Source organism: Aegilops tauschii, chromosome 1, assembly GCF_002575655.3.
Source record: "Aegilops tauschii subsp. strangulata cultivar AL8/78 chromosome 1, Aet v6.0, whole genome shotgun sequence".
Lineage (NCBI taxonomy): Eukaryota > Viridiplantae > Streptophyta > Magnoliopsida > Poales > Poaceae > Aegilops > Aegilops tauschii.
Window position 1 is genome coordinate 83727938 of NC_053035.3, and position 19941 is coordinate 83747878.

At 43.8% G+C, this 19941-nt stretch overlaps 3 protein-coding genes across 5 annotated transcripts; 1 reads left to right on the top strand and 2 right to left on the bottom strand.

Moving 5' to 3' along the window:
* Positions 1-5091: 5091 nt before the first annotated feature.
* On the bottom strand, positions 5092-11393 carry LOC109756397 (uncharacterized). 2 transcript variants are annotated; one of them, XM_020315243.4, is made up of 10 exons: positions 11122-11373; positions 10903-10972; positions 10079-10822; positions 9042-9106; positions 6963-8957; positions 6450-6719; positions 6290-6370; positions 5678-5789; positions 5514-5580; positions 5092-5409 (listed from the first exon to the last, which is right to left on the bottom strand). In XM_020315243.4, the coding sequence occupies exons 2-10, from the start codon at positions 10952-10954 to the stop codon at positions 5313-5315; spliced, it is 3483 nt and encodes a 1160-aa protein (XP_020170832.1). In that variant the 5' UTR covers positions 10955-10972; positions 11122-11373; the 3' UTR covers positions 5092-5312. The 2 variants fall into 2 exon arrangements, with proteins under 2 accessions (XP_020170832.1, XP_020170831.1); XM_020315242.4 differs by having other exon boundaries at positions 6963-9106; positions 11122-11393.
* Positions 11394-11513: 120 nt separating this feature from the next.
* On the top strand, positions 11514-16758 carry LOC109756394 (uncharacterized). Its single transcript, XM_020315239.4, has 14 exons — positions 11514-11727; positions 12204-12268; positions 12380-12471; positions 12573-13233; positions 13359-13426; positions 13553-13635; positions 14306-14405; positions 14593-14678; positions 14766-14848; positions 15007-15143; positions 15234-15335; positions 15430-15723; positions 15809-15931; positions 16162-16758. The coding sequence occupies exons 2-14, from the start codon at positions 12262-12264 to the stop codon at positions 16549-16551; spliced, it is 2226 nt and encodes a 741-aa protein (XP_020170828.1). The 5' UTR covers positions 11514-11727; positions 12204-12261; the 3' UTR covers positions 16552-16758.
* Positions 16694-18243, bottom strand: LOC109756395 (probable calcium-binding protein CML22). Of its 2 annotated transcripts, none has more exons than XM_020315240.4 (5): positions 18039-18243; positions 17741-17970; positions 17448-17647; positions 17167-17341; positions 16694-17045 (listed from the first exon to the last, which is right to left on the bottom strand). In XM_020315240.4, exons 2-5 carry the CDS (start codon positions 17940-17942, stop codon positions 16927-16929), a joined length of 696 nt encoding a protein of 231 aa, XP_020170829.1. In that variant the 5' UTR covers positions 17943-17970; positions 18039-18243; the 3' UTR covers positions 16694-16926. The 2 variants fall into 2 exon arrangements, with proteins under 2 accessions (XP_020170829.1, XP_040255010.1); XM_040399076.3 differs by having other exon boundaries at positions 17148-17341.
* Positions 18244-19941: the final 1698 nt, after the last annotated feature.

The following is a 19941-nucleotide window of genomic DNA, read 5'->3' on the forward strand; positions in this document are numbered from 1 at the left end:
TGGGAGTTCGACGAGGAACTTGGTCGTTACTTTGTTTCTTTTCCCGTTGATCAGTAGTGGAGCCCAGTTGGGACGATCGGGGATCTAGCATTTGGGGTTGTCTTCTTTTCTTTTGGTTCCGTAGTCGGACCTATGTGTGTACTCTGATTGATGTATGATTTATTTATGTATTGTGTGAAGTGGCGATTGTAAGCCAACTCTTTATCCCATTCTTGTTCATTACATGGGATTGTGTGAAGATGACCCTTCTTGCGACAAAACCACAATGCGGTTATGCCTCTAAGTCGTGCCTCGACACGTGGGAGATATAGCCGCATCGTGGGCGTTACACGAGCGTTGGTGTCAAACTCAGAGATGTTCTGCTATCTTTTCAGTTTTGTCATGTCGGTCTTTACATGATTTGTACTTTGTTCCTTATGATATGAATGAAACACGTATTACCATGCAAAAAAGAAAGGTGTGGTAGATATAAAAAAAGTCTGAATCAAATGCCAGGATGAGATAAGGATTTTTAAAATATCATTTCACAAACTATGTCTAGGCGATGTCATGATGAAATAAGGGACTTCTAAAAAATCATTTCAAAAACAACAAATGTGATGGTCTGATGATGAGTTGATTTTCTAAGGCGCCACAATGAAAGTATTTTTTGGCTGAGCAAACTGCACTGATGGACCCTACCTGAGCTAGACTGATGAATAATGTGTCTCACCTTGACCTAACGTAGCAGTGTTTACCATAACCAGTATCTTGGTACCAGAATAAACATAGCTGTGTATGAAGGCAAAATAGACATTTAGCCATTTTTATATAGCTCACAAAAACTAACCTATAGAAAGTTGTGTCATTTTTTATGGGCTCTGCATTGTATGAAACATGGAAACCTTTTTTAAACCCGATGCGAGGGACTAAATAAAATCATAAAACGATCTGTAATGATTCTCTAATAAAACTTCTACACAAGCGATGGTTCGTTTTGTTCATTATTTACGGATCTGCTTTAATTTTTGGAAATATTTTCTAAACTTTCGTGTACATTTTTTCTATTTCCAGAATAAGTTTTGAATACTGGATTATTTTTAAAAAAATCATGAACATTTTTTTCAACATCTAGAGATTGTAAATATCTTTATAATATGCGAACATTTTTTTTGAAATCATGAACATTTTATGATTTTTGAAATATTTTTGAATTCACAAACAGTTTATGATTTCTCAATATATTTTTAAAGCTAGCAAATTTTTGAAATTTGGTTCTTTTGAAAATCTCGAATTAACTTAAAGAAGGAAAAACAAAAACAAAAATGATAAAGTGAAAATGATAAAACGAAATAGAAAACAGGGGCCGCCACCACCCGTACATGGGCCGGCCCATTAGCGTGTGCGGGAGGAGGAGGCGCGCTTCCTACTGAGAAAAGGGGGAGAAAAGGGGTAGGAACCAGGGATCAAACCCTAGTGAGCCTATGGATCCCGGTCTATCTCCTTCCATAAAGTTTTCAATCTTAATTCTCGCTCTTTTATTTCCTTGCATTTATTTTTCCTTTAAACTCCATACAATCCTTCCACCATTGTGTTTACTTCCTTTTGTAACTAGCAGACTACTGAGACTGACAACCTCGCTAGTTTCGCTAGGGGCACAACGAGGTTTTGCATTTGTGTGTGTAGGTACTGATCATTGATGGTAATCACCTAGCTCATGTTGTTTCCATAAACCTTGAGGCCAGGGAACCCTTGCATTTGGGGCCCAACAACTTCCTGGTAGAGTAGAAGCACCCATTAACTTCGGGTTTTCCATTGCCACAATCTATGTGCACCAGTAGTGTCACTGTGGTTCTAAAAAAAGCAGTGACACTGTGTGTATAGCTTGCTTTTTGTGGGCGATATGTAGAACTTGTATACATTATACTTGTTCACATTTAAGCATCATTTTCTCTATGGTCCATCACTTGATACATTGTATACACCATGTTAGCTCAGCCACCATCATGTGAAAGAACACTGTTGGGTTGACCACATGAATACCAACTAGTAGTGCTCTGGTCCATTCCAACTCTTGTATCATCCATTTTTTTTCAAAAGGGGATAGCCCCGAGCTCTGCATCATACAATGCAGACAACCATTACCATAAAGTAAGTCCAAGTCATCAATAATGAAAAGGTTTGTGGCAAAACACAAGCATAAGGGTTGGAAACATGATTGCATAACTCACCCACATAATCTGTTATTGGTACGCCAACCAAACTGGTTGAACAAACTCGTGCAACCGTTTTCAGATGGCTTCCCGACTCTTGAATCACCAAATGCATTCAACTATTGTGTGGTAATAAAATAAAGGTAGGCCGGGCTATCTTTTACCATGATAGAAGCCGGTGGTGCAAGACTACTCTCTTCTGATAGCATCCTTGGGTCGTTGAATCACTGAAAAGGATTGGTATAAGTACAAAGTATGTTTGGTTTATTTCATTGTCTCATGTGAACCATAATTCCTAAAAGATCTAACAAACATTGAGCTATGTTTGAAGGATGAGTACCGCGTTGGAATGCCAAGATCACCCAACTTGTGCTATGTTATCATGTATAAACTACTGAATGTTCACAGTTTGCTCATGAACCCGTCGCCCACCAATGCACCAACTTGCATGATTCCAAAAGTATGTGTGCCACTTCACACGATTCTGGCCTAGCCTAGGTGCAACATAGTTATTCTCTCACTTGGTGATACCATTAGGTTTTGCTGGATGAATCAGATGAAAGATTTGCCCAAGAACAACAAATCCTTTGTTCTAGAGTTGGGACTAATTAGTTGGAGTTGGTCTATTTAATTGATTTACTGGTTAGGATAAAGGTTAGAATAAAAGGTGTTGATTTGTAGTGACACCATATAATGAACGAAGCGATGCTTTCTCTTGAATACATTGTGGAGACATACATAGTGTCCTTATATTAGCTAGTTCATGGCAATGGTGTGTAGGGATGAAATTCAAGTCGAGTCGAGCTAGCTCGGCTCGACTTGTTAGACCTCGTTAAGATAGTGAGTTAGCTCGACTCAACTCGTTATCATAACGAGCTCAACTTCGAAGTCGGCTCAACTCGTGTAACTCGTGAGCTAGCTTGTTTAACTTGTTATAAACGTGAATAACAAAAAAAAATACCTTTTATTCACAAACCAACAATCAACAATTAGACTAAAGACATACTTGGTGCACTCCACAAATGACAACAATCAACAACAATATTGATATTTATCTCACACCTCTTTTGATTAACGAGCTTAATGAGTAACTCGTTAGCTCGGCTTGTTAAACTCGTTGTGTTAACAAGCTCAGATTAAAACTCGACTCGACTCATTACTCATCGAGTTCGAGCCGAGCCGAGTCATGAGCTACTTGTTTAGTTTGCGAGTTTCAAGTTAAAATTCAATCCCTAATGGTGTGCACTAGTACAATAGGTAATACATAAGTTTTGTGATGCTGGTTCCGACTACGTTCCTAATGTCCCTTTCCGTAGTTCCTTGCTACTGACAGTAGGCTCATGATTTACTACCTTTGCCATTTAATTCCATTTTTTAATTTAACACATAAGCAATTAGTTCTTCAATAATTTGGGAGCAACCAACGAAGTCTATCCAGTGTTTGGAAGGATACATTGAAGGAAGAGGTTTATAGGCCAAACTCCAGATGGGATTATGAGCTTGTCGGCCTGGTGGGCTCAAGATCTGTAGCGCTCGGAAAGGTCTTCAATTTCGGGGTACGTTCTCACGAGCTGCACATTCAGAATGCATCTTTTGTCCCAGCTTGTAGCACTGCAAACTTAAGTGTGGATTGATCTTCTGGCGTAACTTTCTTCTCTTCTTCAAGCTATACTAGGTTTGATTGGTGTTGAAGCTCACACTATCAACGGCTGAAATGTTCACGACCCTAAACAGGCAACCACTGTCTCAATCCCAGCGCATCAAGGCTGCCTCGCCATTCATAAAAATGTATCTTATTTATTTGGCTTACTCCAGTATCTCACGAAGACATAACACTCGTAAGATCTAGGCCAAACATTTCTCGCTTACATAGATCTTGAACAGTAAGATTTGATAAACCAAAAGTAGTCTGCGCCTTGAGTGATTGAACTACCGATAGGACGGCAGGGCATGTTGGTATATATAGCTGCCCGCCTGCACCATTTGTATGGAGTCACAAGTATAGTTGGTGCTGTCATGCAACCTTGGTGCTAGCTAAGCCAACTCTTTGAGAAGAGGAACGAAACCTGTGATTGCTTCACGTGATTCTTCTTCTATCCCAGGCGTAGTGTGCTTGTGTTCTGTTCAAGGTCTATGTACTCGTAGCCACATTCGGACCGCGTCCGCAGTTCTTAATTCCTCGAACGAAAGAAAATGTAAGTGAAAGAGAATTGTAGGTTTATTTTCCTACAGGGGTGGACTGCATCCTCAGTTCCTCAGATGCATTCCCGAGTGATATAGTCTTTGGTTCGGGACACAAGCTTAAGGCCTTGTTCAGTTGACAGGGAATTCAAGGGAAGGGTATGGATTGAAGGGGATTAAATCTCCTACAAGTTTAAACTCTCCTCAAATCCTCTCCAATCCCTTTGAGAAGGGGTGTAACTGAACAAGTACTTCTAGGTTCCAGCCGAGAAGACCAGGAAAAGATAAGGTTAAAGAATGTCATGTATCTCAGAAGCTAGATCACTTCTCGATGAACAAGTTAAAACGGCCTCAACGAAACTGGATGGAATTATCAGCTTGGTTATCGATTAGGTATCAATGACAACATCAAGATGAATGAGTTATCAGTGAATGTTTTCATGTGATCGTCACTTCACCATAATAACTGCTCCCCCATTTCTACTTACTTTGCATATTAGATTTGCCTCAACTTTCTAAACTTTGACCAAATTCATACCCAAAAAAAACATCCACAGTACCAAGTCAATACCATTAGACTCATCATTCAATATATTTTTATACCATATAGATTTTTTATTGTGAAATTTTAGATTGTTTTCGATGAACTTGGTCAAACTTTATAAAGTTTGACTTAGGTCAAAGCTAATATGCGGAGTAAATAAAAACAGAGGGAGTATTAAGAGAGGAGGATCAAGGCAGCCATTAGAAACTGGCCATCATAACTCATGAGCAGCTACAAGCGTGACCAAGATGCATGCAAACAAAGGTTTAAAGCAACCGAGAGACATATAAACACCCTACAACTTACAGATTTTAATCACAACCGAGCTAGAACCCGAGGATGGGCATAAAACAGGCATGGGCTGTACCACACCATACATTTACACTGCTATGGTATCAACTCTTCGATATGGGCACAAACCGCCCGTGGGCACCGTCTTTCAGCCACCTCGTCGAGCGGGTCTGCTTCACACGGTCCAAGAAAAGGCGGTGCCTGCATGCAGATCAACAAACAACGGGACATCGGTCTATCTATCAAGGGAAAATTCAAGTTTAAATTATTTGAAACAAGACTAGCATCAGGGTTTCGTCACAAACCTCTCGTAATCGAGCTTCTGGGTGACTATACCGTTCAGCAGAAGCTCCGCATCGAAAACATCAACACCTGCAGGTTCATCTTTACATAAGCTGGCAGTCCAGATTCTGATTCTGGACGACAAAATACAGAGCAGAGTGAGATATACGATATAACTAATCATAACCTTTCTCGATGAGTGGAGCGCATGTTTGGTAGTCCTCTTCACATGAGATGACCAGTAGGTCATCTGGTGCTTCCTTTTCCTTCCTTATGGACCTACCCATCCTCTCCAATGGCTGCACAAAATCAACAAAGTTAAAGGACAGAACTGCATCTTTCTGCAAATCAAGAACTTTGTGGCAAGCAGCAGGACGCATGATTATGAGAAGTTAAGATCCCACGGCAAATATGGGAGTATGGTACAAAAAAGAGTAAAAAAGCGAGTTCGTAAAAACAGAGTACCTAAATAAGTAAAAATGTTCTGCAGTTTTCTGGAACTTAATGAACCCTAAAACCAGAGTACCTGAATGAGTAAAAATAATCTTCCTTTGTACGAAAAGATTAATCAAACATTTGGCCTGATAGCCAGCTAATATTTTTTTGACGGCTTTATTCATGAACAGAATAGGTTTATTGGTTTCACATGACATTACCATACAGACTGCAAAATTGACACTAGCAAATGGTTCCAAGCAGATCCTATACATCTGATTCTAGATATCATCCAGCCAATGTAAACATGCCATTTAACACAAAGAACATTAAGTATTTTTCAAAAAGAATATATGGCAATAACCTGCCCAGAAGATGCGGAAACCAAGCTAGTCACCACCTCTCGACTTGGCTTCACATTTTGTGTCACAAACACTCTTTTCCCCTGCATTTTTTTAATAAATATAATTAGAAAACGATCTAGGAAAGACTTAGGCAAAAGAAAATTATACAATTCACTTTACCAACAGCAAAGGACTCTTGCAAGCTGAGGCCAGTGATATAGGCATGCTGAAACCCATCTCCTTTTCCTTTTTGGCATCCCTCAGAATATACTTCTTATCGTTTACAAAACAGCCTGCTGCTCCACAACTTTCAAGCCACATTGATGTCACTACCAGTTTGCCACGTGTAACTGCCTCCAGCATATTCTTTGTGCGGTAAAAACCATCCGCCACAAAATGTGTTGCATCTGCAACGGAAAGTGCTTCATGGGCTCCTAAGCGTGCCAAGATCTACAACATAGCGTTACAATTATACCTCATTTCAAATAATTAATGACTACTCCCTCCGTTCCTAAATATTTGTCTTTTTAGAGATTTTAAATGGGCTACCACATACGGATGTATATAGATATATTTTAGAGTGTAGATTCACTCATTTTGCTTCGTATGTAGTCACTTGTTAAAATTTCTAGAAAGACAAATATTTAGGAACGGAGGGAGTAGAATGTACCAACACAGAAATATAGTAGTTACCTTCTTCTGACGCTTGATCACATCCTCATCCAAATGATGGCTGAAAATAATACTGCAACTCGTCATATCTTTTCTTCTAGAATCCTTTCGGTATCGACTTGGTAGAGCATTTTCAGGATCTAACTCCAGCAGCTCTTTGGCAACAGAGGATTTCAACAAGCTCCTATTTGAAGCTTTTGATGGATTTAGAGGACTGAAAGTAGGTGACAATTTGTTTACCACTTTAGAAGATGTTTTCAGGGCACTATTCAGAACTGGAGAGTTACATTTTGGTGAGTTGCTTGCATTCTTAACACCGGGTGATTTCTTTTGTCGCCGATCAGAGCTACTAAAACCAGAAGTTTTGCTGTTAACTCCCGATGAAGAATCAAGTACAGGAGAAGCAGCTGATGATTGTGTGATAATACTAGACAGCAAAGAAGTTGATCTGCAATCGGAGCGCTCCCTCCTTGCATACGTTAGCAGTTCTGAACTGCTAATAAAAATCCGTCTTTTCTTGGATGGCCTTGTCACATCATGACCTGTAGCAGCCTCGGTAACTGCAGGAGCCTTTGCCTGTACAACTGCAGTAGGTGTTCTTCTCTGTTTGGGGTGAGATGAGGGCTCTCTGCGGAAGACATGAGTTGTTGGTTCATCTCTTAATGGTTCAAGGTTCTGAGCAACATTTGCACTGGTATGCCGTATGCTTGCATCAGTACTTTGCTGAAGACCCTGAGCATTATTTGCACATGTATTCTCTGTGTTTTCTTTTAACACAGAACCCGAACCATATTCTGTGGTTCTCTCACTAATCATCGGTCTCTCGAGTACATGTTCACTATGATTATTTCTTACTTCTCCAACAGTGGCCTTCTTTAAGTTCTTATTAGAACATAACTCAGGAGACTCATAGAGGTTATTTCTACCAGTGTGCCTTGTTCGATGAGCAATAGGTGTACTGTCATACTTATTTCCATCGACTATCTTCGTAACTTTATTCTTCTGTGGTACTGGCTTTGCCTGCTTATGTTTCGCCTTTGTTGCACGATCTTCTAAATTTTGTCGCATGTCTTTCTGAGGTTTGTGGTTCATCTCAGTTACTTTTATTCTTTTAGAACGTGTCGTGACACCTTCCTGGACGCTGCTGGTTCTCTTTCTAGGAGGGTCACTCTTTGGGTTACTTTTTTCTACTTTAGATACAACTCTCAGATCTCTCTTCATTGGAGGTTCAACTTCGGCTGACAAGTTTTCAGCAGGGGAACTTTGTGCCAGTGCTTCTATAGCTTCGATGGCCATTTGAGTATCCTGACCAACATCATGCAAATCCACACTGACCTTTTCCAGCTGTCTTTTAATAGGTTTGGCAGTTGATAGATGATCATCCAAGTCTTTCAAAAGGTTTTTCTTAGTCCTTTTTCCAGAAGCCTTCTTACTCTTCACCTCACTTTTTAGTAGTCTCGAATCCGATGAAGGTAAAGTTTCAGTCTTCTCACAAGGTTTGGACTTCGTTCTCCTTTTGCATCCCTCTATTATTTTCTTGTCAGGAGGTGCAATTTTTGTGGAGCACTTCTTTGGCCTGGGAATGTTTGATTTCCCTCTGCCAGCTGATTGCTGCAACAAGATATCCTTGTTTTTCCTGAAAAAATCACCTCCGCCATCATCCTCGCGACTATCCACCCATGCAAAGACTTCTGCCTTTCCTCTGGAACTTCTATGCCGGTCAACCTTCTCAGCCAATAGTAAAGTTCCCATCTTAATTGAAACAGGTGGCTTTGCTTTTTCTAATTTTTTTGGTGTTGGTTCTTGAGACGATATGCCGCCATTAATTGAGATCAACCCTTCCACAAAGTCCAAAGCATTTGCTTGAGATAACTCACCAGGCTCCTGTGATCCGAGATAGCTTAGTCCAGCAAAACACCTGCTCTTGATTTCATTCTCTTCGTTCGTTGTGTCGGTAAAAAGCTTCTTTGCTGTTGAGCACCTGCCTTTGCTTTTACTCCCGTCTTTTTCATGGCTCTGTACATAACCAAAAGACCCGTCATCAATCCCACGACCTGGGCAATCACCAAAGAACGCATTACACGAGGTAGAGTTGTCTACAATTTCCGTTCGGAGAACTGTTCCATTGGTCAAATCATGCCTTTTCCCTCGTTCCAAACTTCTGACTGTGGCAAGATCACATGTTCGTCACAGGAGAGCATGTTAGAAAACAAAAAAACTAGATTTCAGTTTATTGCTACAATTTTAGTAGGGAAACTAAGGTTAAGACATCAACAAAAATGTTGTTCGTGTTCTAATTCAGGAAAATATATTTGATGACCAAGGGATATCTTGAGTATCAGATTTGTGTAACATCAAGGCATCAGTATTGATCTAAAAACAACAAAATATACTACTGATTTACAAGCCTTTACTCACAATATAAGGATCAACCAGGACTTAGCATGCTTTCCAAAGAACATCGCATATGTATAACAAGAGCCTATAAGCCTAGAATTTTGCAATATAAAAAAAATCTGGATGAAAAGCCAGAGAACACCATATTCAAGTAGATCCAATTACCATATCACCTTGTGTGTCCAAAAACAACCATGTGTACCGAATAAATGAAGTGCCTAATTGCTGATACTTGCATCACCCTTGGAAGTAGCTAGAACTATTAGATACAAGCATAGGCAAGATCTCTAGCATGTAAGGCTAAACCAATGAAAGCGTGCAATTCTTTATCATGTGAAACTAGAGGTATTAAGAACCCTTTTTTTTTTTACTAATGACAATAATTTGTCATGTTACTTCTCTTGCAGCAACAAAGAAAAATCATGGGTATAACTGCAAGAGACCTACAGCTTAATCACCTCTTTGCCAGGACATATAACAAACATAAGGAACAAAAACGTAATGGGACCAAGGTAGTGTTAGGAGACCACATTTTTTAATTGTTCAGGGTACAGTTTGCAACCAAATGTATGGCTGCTTACTTCACACATCTATTCAAGGATAACCACTGAAAACCACAGGACATTTACTGCAAGGTGCCACATCAACATCCCAGAATGAACTTTAATGAATCTTACATTAAAAAATGACAATGTGGAGCTATGTGACTAGAAAGGCATAGTTAGCCGGTGATAACTAACCTGTGTCACCCTCTTCTTCCGTGGAAGCATCAGAATCTACCGAATCCTCGGCATAATCCTTCACAACTGTCTCATTATTTGGCAGGCTCTCATCGTCACTTTGCACTTGAGTGCCCTGGCTCAACTCATCATCACCATCATCACCCATCTCTTTATCCGAGTCTTCAACCAACTGGGTCATCCCACGTTGATCGGCAGCATCATCATCGCTGCTATCATTTACCCTCTCCTCTTCCTGACATTCGTCGACCAACTGGGTCGTCCCCCGTTGAACAGCAGCCTCATCATCACTGCTATCATTTACTCTCTCCTCTTCCTGACATTCCTCGACCAACTGGGTCTCTCCGCTCCCACCATCCTCAACCTCGCATTCTTCAATCAACTGAGTCCTATCCCCATCACCAGCTTCATCCTCCGTGCTGCCACCATCTCCCTCTTCCTCCTCCTCTACCGCCTGCGTCTGCCCAGCGACGCCACCCGCATCATCCTCTGAGTCCTCCACCACCTGCGTGTCATCAGACATCCTCTCCTCCCCCTCCCCCTCAAATTCATCATCAATCGCCTCGGTCTCCTCGTCATTGTCCAGCGGCTGCGTCTCGCCATACAGCACGCCGCCGCCGCCGCCATCGTCCTCGCCCCCGCTCTGCGTCGTGTCACCGGAGCTAACTGGAGACCCTAATCTCAGACCGTTGTCATCCTCCTCGCCCCCGCTCTGGGTCGTGGCGCCGGAGCTAACTGGAGACCCTATTGGCAGCCGCCGCAAACCTAAGGTCAGCACATTTACACCAACCGCTCACGAAAAAGAACAGAACCAGGAGACTCACCCAACGGCGGCGTCCCTCCGTCGTCCACGACCTGGGTCTCCCCGCCGTCCATGGCGACACAGCCACGAATCTGCACACACACACCTCACCAATCAGCACCAACCCTAAACCCTCATCCGTTTAATAACACCATGATAATAAGGAGTATAAAAGATAAAAGGGGACACACATTTGGGGGAAAAGAACAAAGATGGAACAATAAAGAAACAACCGCCGTACCAGGCACCAGGGGTCCGCCGGAGATCTGCGCGGGGGCGGGAGGCGACTCCGCGAGCGGCGGCGCCTCCGCGATGGTTCGTGGAGGTGGCGCGGGGGGCGAGGAGGAAGCGGACGGGGGATCCGGCGACAAAAAATGCGGGCTTTTTCCTCTTCCCGGAGGATTCGGGGGCGGAGTCGGAGTGGGGTTTAGGCGCCGCTTGTGTGTGTCTCTCTCTCTCCTGTGGGAGGGAAACAGAGCCGGGAGAACTGCCGAAACTCGCGCTCGCTGAGGCGACGGAAGGGATCGCAGCCGTCCGTTTTCGAAGCAACGGTCAGACCGTGCTCGCGGTCTCTGGCGGGGGGTGGGTGGAGACTGCCAAATGGTTCGGGGACTTAACTGAAAAAAGCGAAACCCTTCCCCCAACAGAAGGAGGGTTTCTCTTTGCTCGCCGCCGCCGCCTGCTCGCCCCCGTCGCCGCCCCCCCCCCTGCTGCAACGGCGACCAAGCCGCCGCTCGCCCGCTTCGCTCCCCCCTCGCCGGCTTGCCGTCTCCCTCTGCTCCAGCCACCTCCAGCGAGGCTCGAGGACGAGGCGCCAGCCACCCAGCACCGTCCCACGAGCCACAAGGTGAGCCTCCCCTCCCCTCCCCTCCTGCCTGTGACCCCGTCCGTTACTGCTCCTGTCCAGCAGCCGGTCGTGCAACGAGACACGGATTGAATGTTTGGAAGAGAAGCTCACATGAACCCGAATCAGGCAACCTCAAGAGCTTTCAAGAAATTTTGGAATGTAGTACAGTATTTCCTAAACTACAATATTGTGAGACTTTGGTTGAGCTATTTATGTTACGCTTTGCCAAATACTGTAGTATAGTAAGATTGAACTTTTTTTAGTGTGCACACCCTCCATTTGATTGCTGGGTCCGCCAGACCACCACTAATGGGATCATGTATCTGGTCTGCGGCATCTTCATATGAATGAGGCTTTCTTTTCTACATTATGGGAAACCTGGACAAAGGAACCATGAAAATTAAGAAAGTGAATTTTCAGCACAAGAAATAAAATGGAGAGGCATTGATGCTAATCTTCTGTCGGTTTTTTATCAGCTCTGATCGAGTGGCAAGCGAGGAGGGCGGGAGCGTGGATCAGATTGGAGCAGAAATCATGACTGGTAATTTTCTCCCTGGTATCGTTGAGCTCTAATCTTCAGCAAAGCCGGGCTTGTCCTGTGGTGAATTTACAGCGCCATCTGTTGTGTTGGTATTTTTTTTCTTTTCCTCAGGGAAGGAAGAGCAGAAGTCTCGCAAGGAGAAGCGAAAGGAAGCGAGATCGGAGAAGCACAAGCTGCGGTTTCTCTCTTGGGTTCAGCACCAGGTGAGCGCACCGAAATCTTTAAAAGGAAGTAGAGAAGAGTATCAGTCATGTCTTGGTAGATTAGGATTTTAATTTTGACGGGTGGAATTATCTTGGTTCAGGGTGGCAAAAATAAGAAGACTGCAGTGGTGTCCATGGAACCTAGTCCAGCAGAGGAGGTAAAACCAAAGAAAGAACCCAAGAAGAGGAGGAGGGAGCCTGAGGATAGCCACAAGTCCAAGTCCAAATTCCAGGAGTATCTTGAAATGGAGATGGGTGGTGCTGCTGTGGGCAGAGAGGAGGATCTGGAGATGGAGAGGAAGCTTGCAAAAAAGCTCAGGGTGAAGAAAGGAAAGCTGGGAGGTCCGGATGATGGTATGGACGATCTTTTTGCGGACCTCGGATTTTGCGGTGACTATGGTTCGGATGGTGAAACAGAAGATACTAAACCAGAAAAGAAGAAACGGAAAAGGAAAAATAAGAATCTGAAGGATGATGCAATGGAGGAGGGCAGTGGGAAGGTAGTCGATGATAGTAAGGTAGACAAGAAGAAAAAGAAGAGGAAAAATAAGAAAGTGAAGGACGATGCTTCGGAGGAACCGGGTGGTGGAGGTGTGGAAATGGCTGAAGAAAGTGATGTATCAGTTCATGAATCTGAGGATGAAGTGCTTAATGCGGTTGAAACGCCTCCTGTGTCAAAGGCGAAGTATGTACCTCCTAGTCTCCGTGCTATTTCTAGTTCAGAATCAGAAGAAATCTCCCTGTTACGCCGGAGAGTGAGAGGTGTGACTTCCAATTCTATCCCTTTTTTCGATTTTATGCAACACATTTCTGATTTCTTTATCATTTATATCCATTTAGTTTGGGAGCATATTCTCATGGATGGCTTCATTTCTTGTATACATCAGGACTTCTGAACAGGCTTTCGGAGTCCAATGTGGAGTCTATTACTCAGGAAGTTGCTGCAATTTTTCGCGTATAGTTCTATATCATCCCCTTTTCATCCTTCTCTACTATATTGCGAAACGTCTTCAAGATCTTTTGTTTTAGCTTGATTAATGACTTAGTACTTCTGGTTCTATTCCTATCTATCTGTTCACAGTCGGTTCCACGAGGTGTTGGCTGTCAGTTAATTGGTGATGAAGTTTTGGCAAGTTGTTCCCGGGGACCTCGTGGCAATGAACGGTTAAGGATCTTCCGTATAAGTCACGTTTATTTGGTTATTACGTTAGTATGGTCACAGCTTAAAATTTCCAATATTTGTTGAAAAATGAAGACTTTAACAAAATGGTTCTGTGTAATCATTTTAGAATGAGTTCGAGGGATCAACCTTAAGACACATGTGCAGGCAGATGATAAACTGGAAAGAATTGGTATCCTAAAGCTTTCATTTGGGAAAACCTTCTGTTCTGTTTAAAGTCTGTACTATCCTGGCATGCTGTGCTTTTACTTTTCTTAGATATTTGTTTCACTTGATGACCTGACTGATGTTTTTAGTGCTCAAGAGAGATTATGTCTTAGATATTTGTTTCACTTGATGACCCGACTGATGTTTTTAGTGCTCAAGAGAGATTATGTTTCTGAAAATGGAAGGCTTGTTCTTTTACATCTCAAAGTTATTCTTGCCACATATTTTTTGTGGTCCATACTTTTTGCCCATCTGTATGTTTTTGATTCGGTAATGGTACTTATTATACATCTTTGAGACCTGTCAATGTTTTCCTAACTTTGCCAGTCAAATAAAAAGGATAGGTTCTTTTTTAGATCAAACCGGCGTTTCTGTTTGTTATGGTACTCTACTAAGGTAGGAGGTTGGTGGACTGAACTAATGAAATATGTTGTTTCATTTGTGTAGGTATGCTGCTGTATTTGCAGCCTTTATTGCTGGTATGACATGCTTGGTTGGTATGGACTTTAGTGCCAAAATCCTTTCCTCTCTTGCGAAATCTTTTGAGGTATGACTATTCTGATTAAGATAACACAAGGACCTTTTACATGTCTCTGTCTACCTAAATATATCCCCATCCCTTCTGCCTTGCTATGTATCTGCTTTGTTTCAGGATACTTAAATCATGTTTATCTTTTGATGTTTCCAGTTTATTTATATTTTTCTTATATTAGTTTTTTGCCCCTTGGTGACAGGATGAGTACTCAAAAGACGATGGGTTATCAGTGAGAAATCTTATGTTACTTTTCTCATATTTGTGCATATTCGACGTCATTGCATGGTCTGTGGTCTCACTGGAACCTATAGCCTGCTCTTTTTTATAGAAACATGTCAGAGTAAGTTCTGATGATTTTGTTTATTGTTGCAGCGATCTTGTGTATGATCTTCTCTCAGTGCTGAGTGAGCGCTTGACAGAGCTGGATGTCTCAACAGTGTTAACCATCCTGCAGTGTATGTAGCATTTATAATGTCTTTCCATGCTGAAAAAAAGAACCTTTGCAATGCCTTACTCATCTTACACCATAATAACTGTTAATCTGTCATAGAACCATCCCATGTTATTCTGTTTCTGAGTGAAACTCGGGATATGTTTTTATCTTTGTGGACAGGCTGTGGAATGAAGCTGCGGGGAGATGACCCAGGTGCAATGAAAGATTTTGTACTCAGCATTCAGAACTTGGTAAGGCAGTCCAAATTGCGCTCAGCTGGCCGAGAAGATGGAAAAGCAGATCTACATAGTAAACGAGTGAGTTTCCTTGTTTTATGCACCTGTTTTAAAAAGTAATTCAAGTTGGAGTAGTTTTAAGTTTTGTATCTGGTTTAACTTGCCATGCAGATGGAGTTTATGCTTGAGACGATATGTGACATTAAGAACAACAAGAAAAGGTCCAAAGAGGATCCTTCACAGCATACCCGTGTAAAAAAGTGGCTTCAAAAGGTTTGTACCAGAACTTCATCTCCCGATGCCGATGCCTGAACAGAAACCTTTTCCTGCTCATTTAATAATTTGTTCTGTTTTTGCTTGCCTGCAGCTAAAGTCAGAAGATATCCTCTTGCGCGGGCTAAAATGGAGTAAGCTGTTGGATCCTGAGAAAAAAGGGCAGTGGTGGTTGTCAGGGGATGTATCGTCCACAGCAGGCAATGTTGAAGATGTTGCAGCAGTTATCAGCAAGGAGGTTGTAGAGGCACAGAAACTGGTTCATCTTGCAGCCGCCCAGCGGATGAACACAGATATACGAAGAGCAATCTTTTGCATCATAATGAGCGCCGAAGACTATGTAGATGCTTTTGACAAGATCCTGAGGCTGGACCTATCTGGGAAGCAGGTCTGATTGTTTTTTCCTGCGAGATGCTTTTTTCTGTGTGTACGTGTGTCAATATTATTTAACTTTTTTCTCTCTTGCTGTGCAGGATCGAGAAATTATGAGAGTCATTGTTGACTGTTGTCTGCAGGAAAAGACTTTCAATAAATATTACACAGTCCTTGCCTCCAAGCTATGCAGCCATGATAAGAATCATAAGTTCAGTTTACAGGTATGACATTGTATTCTTATAATTTTCCATATCTATAGACTACAGTAAAGGTATTCTGCCTCACAAGTTAGTGCTTTACTGCTCCGTTTGCGGAGCAAGTATACCTTTTCCTTAACATATACTCATAGATATTTAATAGATGCAACATGTGTGCATGAAGATAAATTGATATCAGACTTGTGTCAATTTTAACATTTGTGTATTCCTATTTTATTTTGTTGTCATTGCAGTACTGCATCTGGGACCGTTTTAAGGAGCTAGATGAGATGGAGTTGAATCGGTCCATGAACCTTGCCAAACTAGTTGCAGAGATGCTCGCAAGCTTCTCCCTGTCGCTGGCAGCACTGAAGGTTGTCAACCTGGCGAACCCGGTGGAGATGACCCCCAAAAAGACCATGCATTTCAGGATGATGTTCGAGACCTTGATGCAGAAAGAAGACTCGCTTATGTGGAACGTCTTTACCCGTATCGTCGGGAACCCGGAGCTCGAGCTCTTGAGAGATGGAATCGTGATGTTCGTCCGACAGCATGTGATCGCCAAGGACGCAGGGAAGGAGCTGGCTGGCAAATTCAAGATCGCCAAGAAGGCGCTTGATAACTCTGCTGGAGTTTTGATGTAATTTGTCCGGCGTGTCTTCCCGGTCTCGGTTACGTGACACGCGGGCTCTCAGTTTTGTTCGGTATTCGGAGGAAATGTAGCCAGGTCGTTTTTGTACACCACATGAGAATGCTTTCTTTGAATTGATGATGCAAATTTGTATTGTTCCATAAAATTAATGGTTATTATTACGTACTATACAAACTTTGGAGATGCAGTCTCTTAGCCACTATGCTGTCTGCTGTGTATACATTAAGTTCCATCTGCCCTGAACATTCAAGGTTAACTAATGATGCCATAACAGATGGCACCTTCTCATAAAACGTAGGATTAACTTGCAATTGGTGATTGTTCATCTATTTTGACAAACTGATGAGGAGAAGAGGCCTCAAATAGACTAGGGAGAAGTGTCGTTGCTTTCATCTCCTTCCTCAGGCTCGAGCCCAGCCCATCTGATCATGGAGAAGAGGAACTCCTTGAGGTTCACCTTGCCGTTCTTGTTCAGGTCCATCTCCTCTGCAACAAGGTACACGAAACATATCACACTTTGGTTCTATTTTGAATTACACATGACTTAATTATCTTGTTTATGTGCATGAGAAATAAAGGGGCCAGCACATGCAGCAAGAGTACTGACTGAAGAGCTGTGTGGTTATGTGGGTGGGCGTCCTCTCCCGGTCAGACTCCTCGTTCATCCTCTGGGTGACGTCTTTCCTGGTCACCTTGCCGTCGCCGTCCCTGTTGAAGAAGAGGAAGGCGTCGATGAGCTCGTCGAAGATGTAGTTGAGCTTCTCCGACTCGAACTCGGAAACCTGACGACAAACAAGATAGAACAAGCCTCATCAGTGAACTGTTGAAGCCAAGAAGAATTCTCCTGCAGACAGCCAGGAGGAAGATGTGGCTGGTTGGCTACCCTACCCGGCGTGTGACGTTGGGGCCGAAGAGCAGGTACATAAGGCATATGAGGACGACGAACTCCTGGAACTGGATCCCCTTGCGGCTGTCGACGTCGCAGTAGCGGTGCACGTCGTCGGCCTCCTTCTCCGACATCCGCACCTCGAGCTTGCTCAGGCAGCTCCGCAGCTCCTCGTTGTCGATCGTCCCGTTGGAGTCCGTGTCTGAAAGTCGCAAGCCTCACGCTTTTATATTGCATGCAGACTCTGAAGCTCCATTTTGGATGCTAAATTTGGCATGGTGGCTTCTGCTCTTACCGTAGTGGTCGAAGACGTCCCGGATGTCCTTGAGGCCGTCCTTGAAGCGAGGGAGGCGCATGGTGATGCTGTTCACCGACCGGAACGTCTTCGTCCTCGCCTTGGCCCGCTCCCGCAGCGCCTCCGCCACCTTGTTGTCCAGCTCCCTCTCCACCCGCCGGTGCTTTATCGGGGCGGCGAGCCTCGACGCCGCGCCACCCATCTCTTGGGAGAGAGATCACGCCCCAGACCTGAAACGAATTGGCGAGGCGTCAATGGGGTAATATGCATCAAGAATGGAGGTTCACATGTCGTTTACCTGAAGGTTGCAGCTGCAGCGCAGTGCAGACAGATGATTCTTGTGCTGCCTTTGCGAGGTGGAATTGAGGGTTTTTGTTGATGTGGGTTGTTGGATTCGAGTGGGGGAATCCGTCTGGTTACAGCAATCTCCATCGACCTGGGAGGGGGCGCCGGATGAGGTGGAATCTGATGCCCCAAAAATAGAAGTGGACGCTGCAGCAGCCTGCCATGCGTGCCGTGCCTGGGATATGCATATGCTCCCACTACCGTCTACCGACTTCTGCATGAAAGAGATTTGGTCCTTTCATCTCCTTGTCGCTAGTATAGTTTTATCTTTCTTACGACCCAATTTTGCCCATTTTTTTAACAGACTTGCCGATTTCATTGGTTAAGGAGAAGGTTTAGACATAAGCCGTAAAACGGCAAAGAAACAAAAATCTACTCTCGCGACATAAGACAAATAAGATGTTTCGCTCCCGCCAACACCTAAAGCTGGGCCTCCTCCTTGATCCTCGCAACAACAATGGTGATTGGGGCGGGAGTGTTGCTAAAGATTCTGGCTCTCGCTCCTTCCATATTTCCCAAGAGACAAGCATCATCACCGAGGCAGTGGCCTTTTTGATGTGTCCTCCAGCCTCCACCGAATGGAGCCACCAATCACGGACAGAGTTTTCATGGTGCCAAGCCATCGGTGAGTGGTCATGCATGCCGAGCCAGTTGACAACTTCATTCCAAACTCGGGCGGTGAATCTACACTGAAAGAGGAGATGGGCGGCCGTCTCTGAGGCCTGTTTGCAAAAAGGGCATAGACCACAATTTGGCCACCCTCTCCGATGCAACCGATCTGCAGTCCACACACGGTTTTGCAGGATTAACCACACAAAGAATTTGCACTTAGGTGGCGCCCACGTCTTCCACGTTATAGCAGCGGTATTACTGAGAACAAGCCCCGCAAATTGAGCCATGTATGCCGTGGAGGCTGAACATTGGCCACTGGAAGTCAACTTCCACAAAATTGTGTCCTTTCTATCAAGGTGGAGAGTAACACCATCAATCATCTCCCAAAGAGTAGCAAATTCCTGGATATGGGTCAAAGTGAGTCCCTGCAAAGTGTAAATTTGACGGATCTAGAAGTTGTTGTCAAGGGCCTTGCTAACCACGCACGCCTTCTTTCTGGAGATTTTAAAAAAATTAGGCGCAATGTCTTTGGGCCGAAGGCCATTCAGCCATGAAGATTCCCAGAATTTTGCCTGTGTACCATCACCCAGTGCCACCGTTGTGGACGTCGCAAAAAGATATCTCTCGCTGTCAGAACATGGCATTTCCATTCCCACCCAAGTCTTGGAAGGGTTAGCCCAGTCGAACCAGAGCCAACAAAGGCGAAGGGCGGCCGCAAACTTCTCCAGATTTAGCACCCCCAAAGACCTTGGGTTTGTAGACAAGGTCCCAATTCACCTTACACTTGCCTCCAGAGACCTTATCACGACCTGCCCAGAGTTATGCATGCCTCAGGCTGTCAATTTTCTTCCTTACTTCTACAGGGAGCTCAAGGGGCGTTAGGTGATAAATCGCAATGGCCGTGAGGACCTCCTTGACCAACACAATACGTCCAGGGGGTAGCAACGTGCAGAGCCGACCAGGATGGAAGCTTGCCTGCAATCTTGTCCTCGAGGAACTGGAAGTGGATGCGCTTGAGTCTCGCGACCGACAGAGGTAGCCCAGGATACCGCATAGGGAAGGAGGTCCGAATCGCTGGGAAGGCCTGCAGGATGTCATCGAGGTCAATGTTGGCACAACGAATTGGTGCCACTAGACTTTTGTTACAATTGGCGACAAGCCATGTGACCTCCCCGAAGGACTGAAATGCCGATGCCAAGAACTGAATATCCTCCTTGACAGGCGCAACAAAAATGGCCGCATCA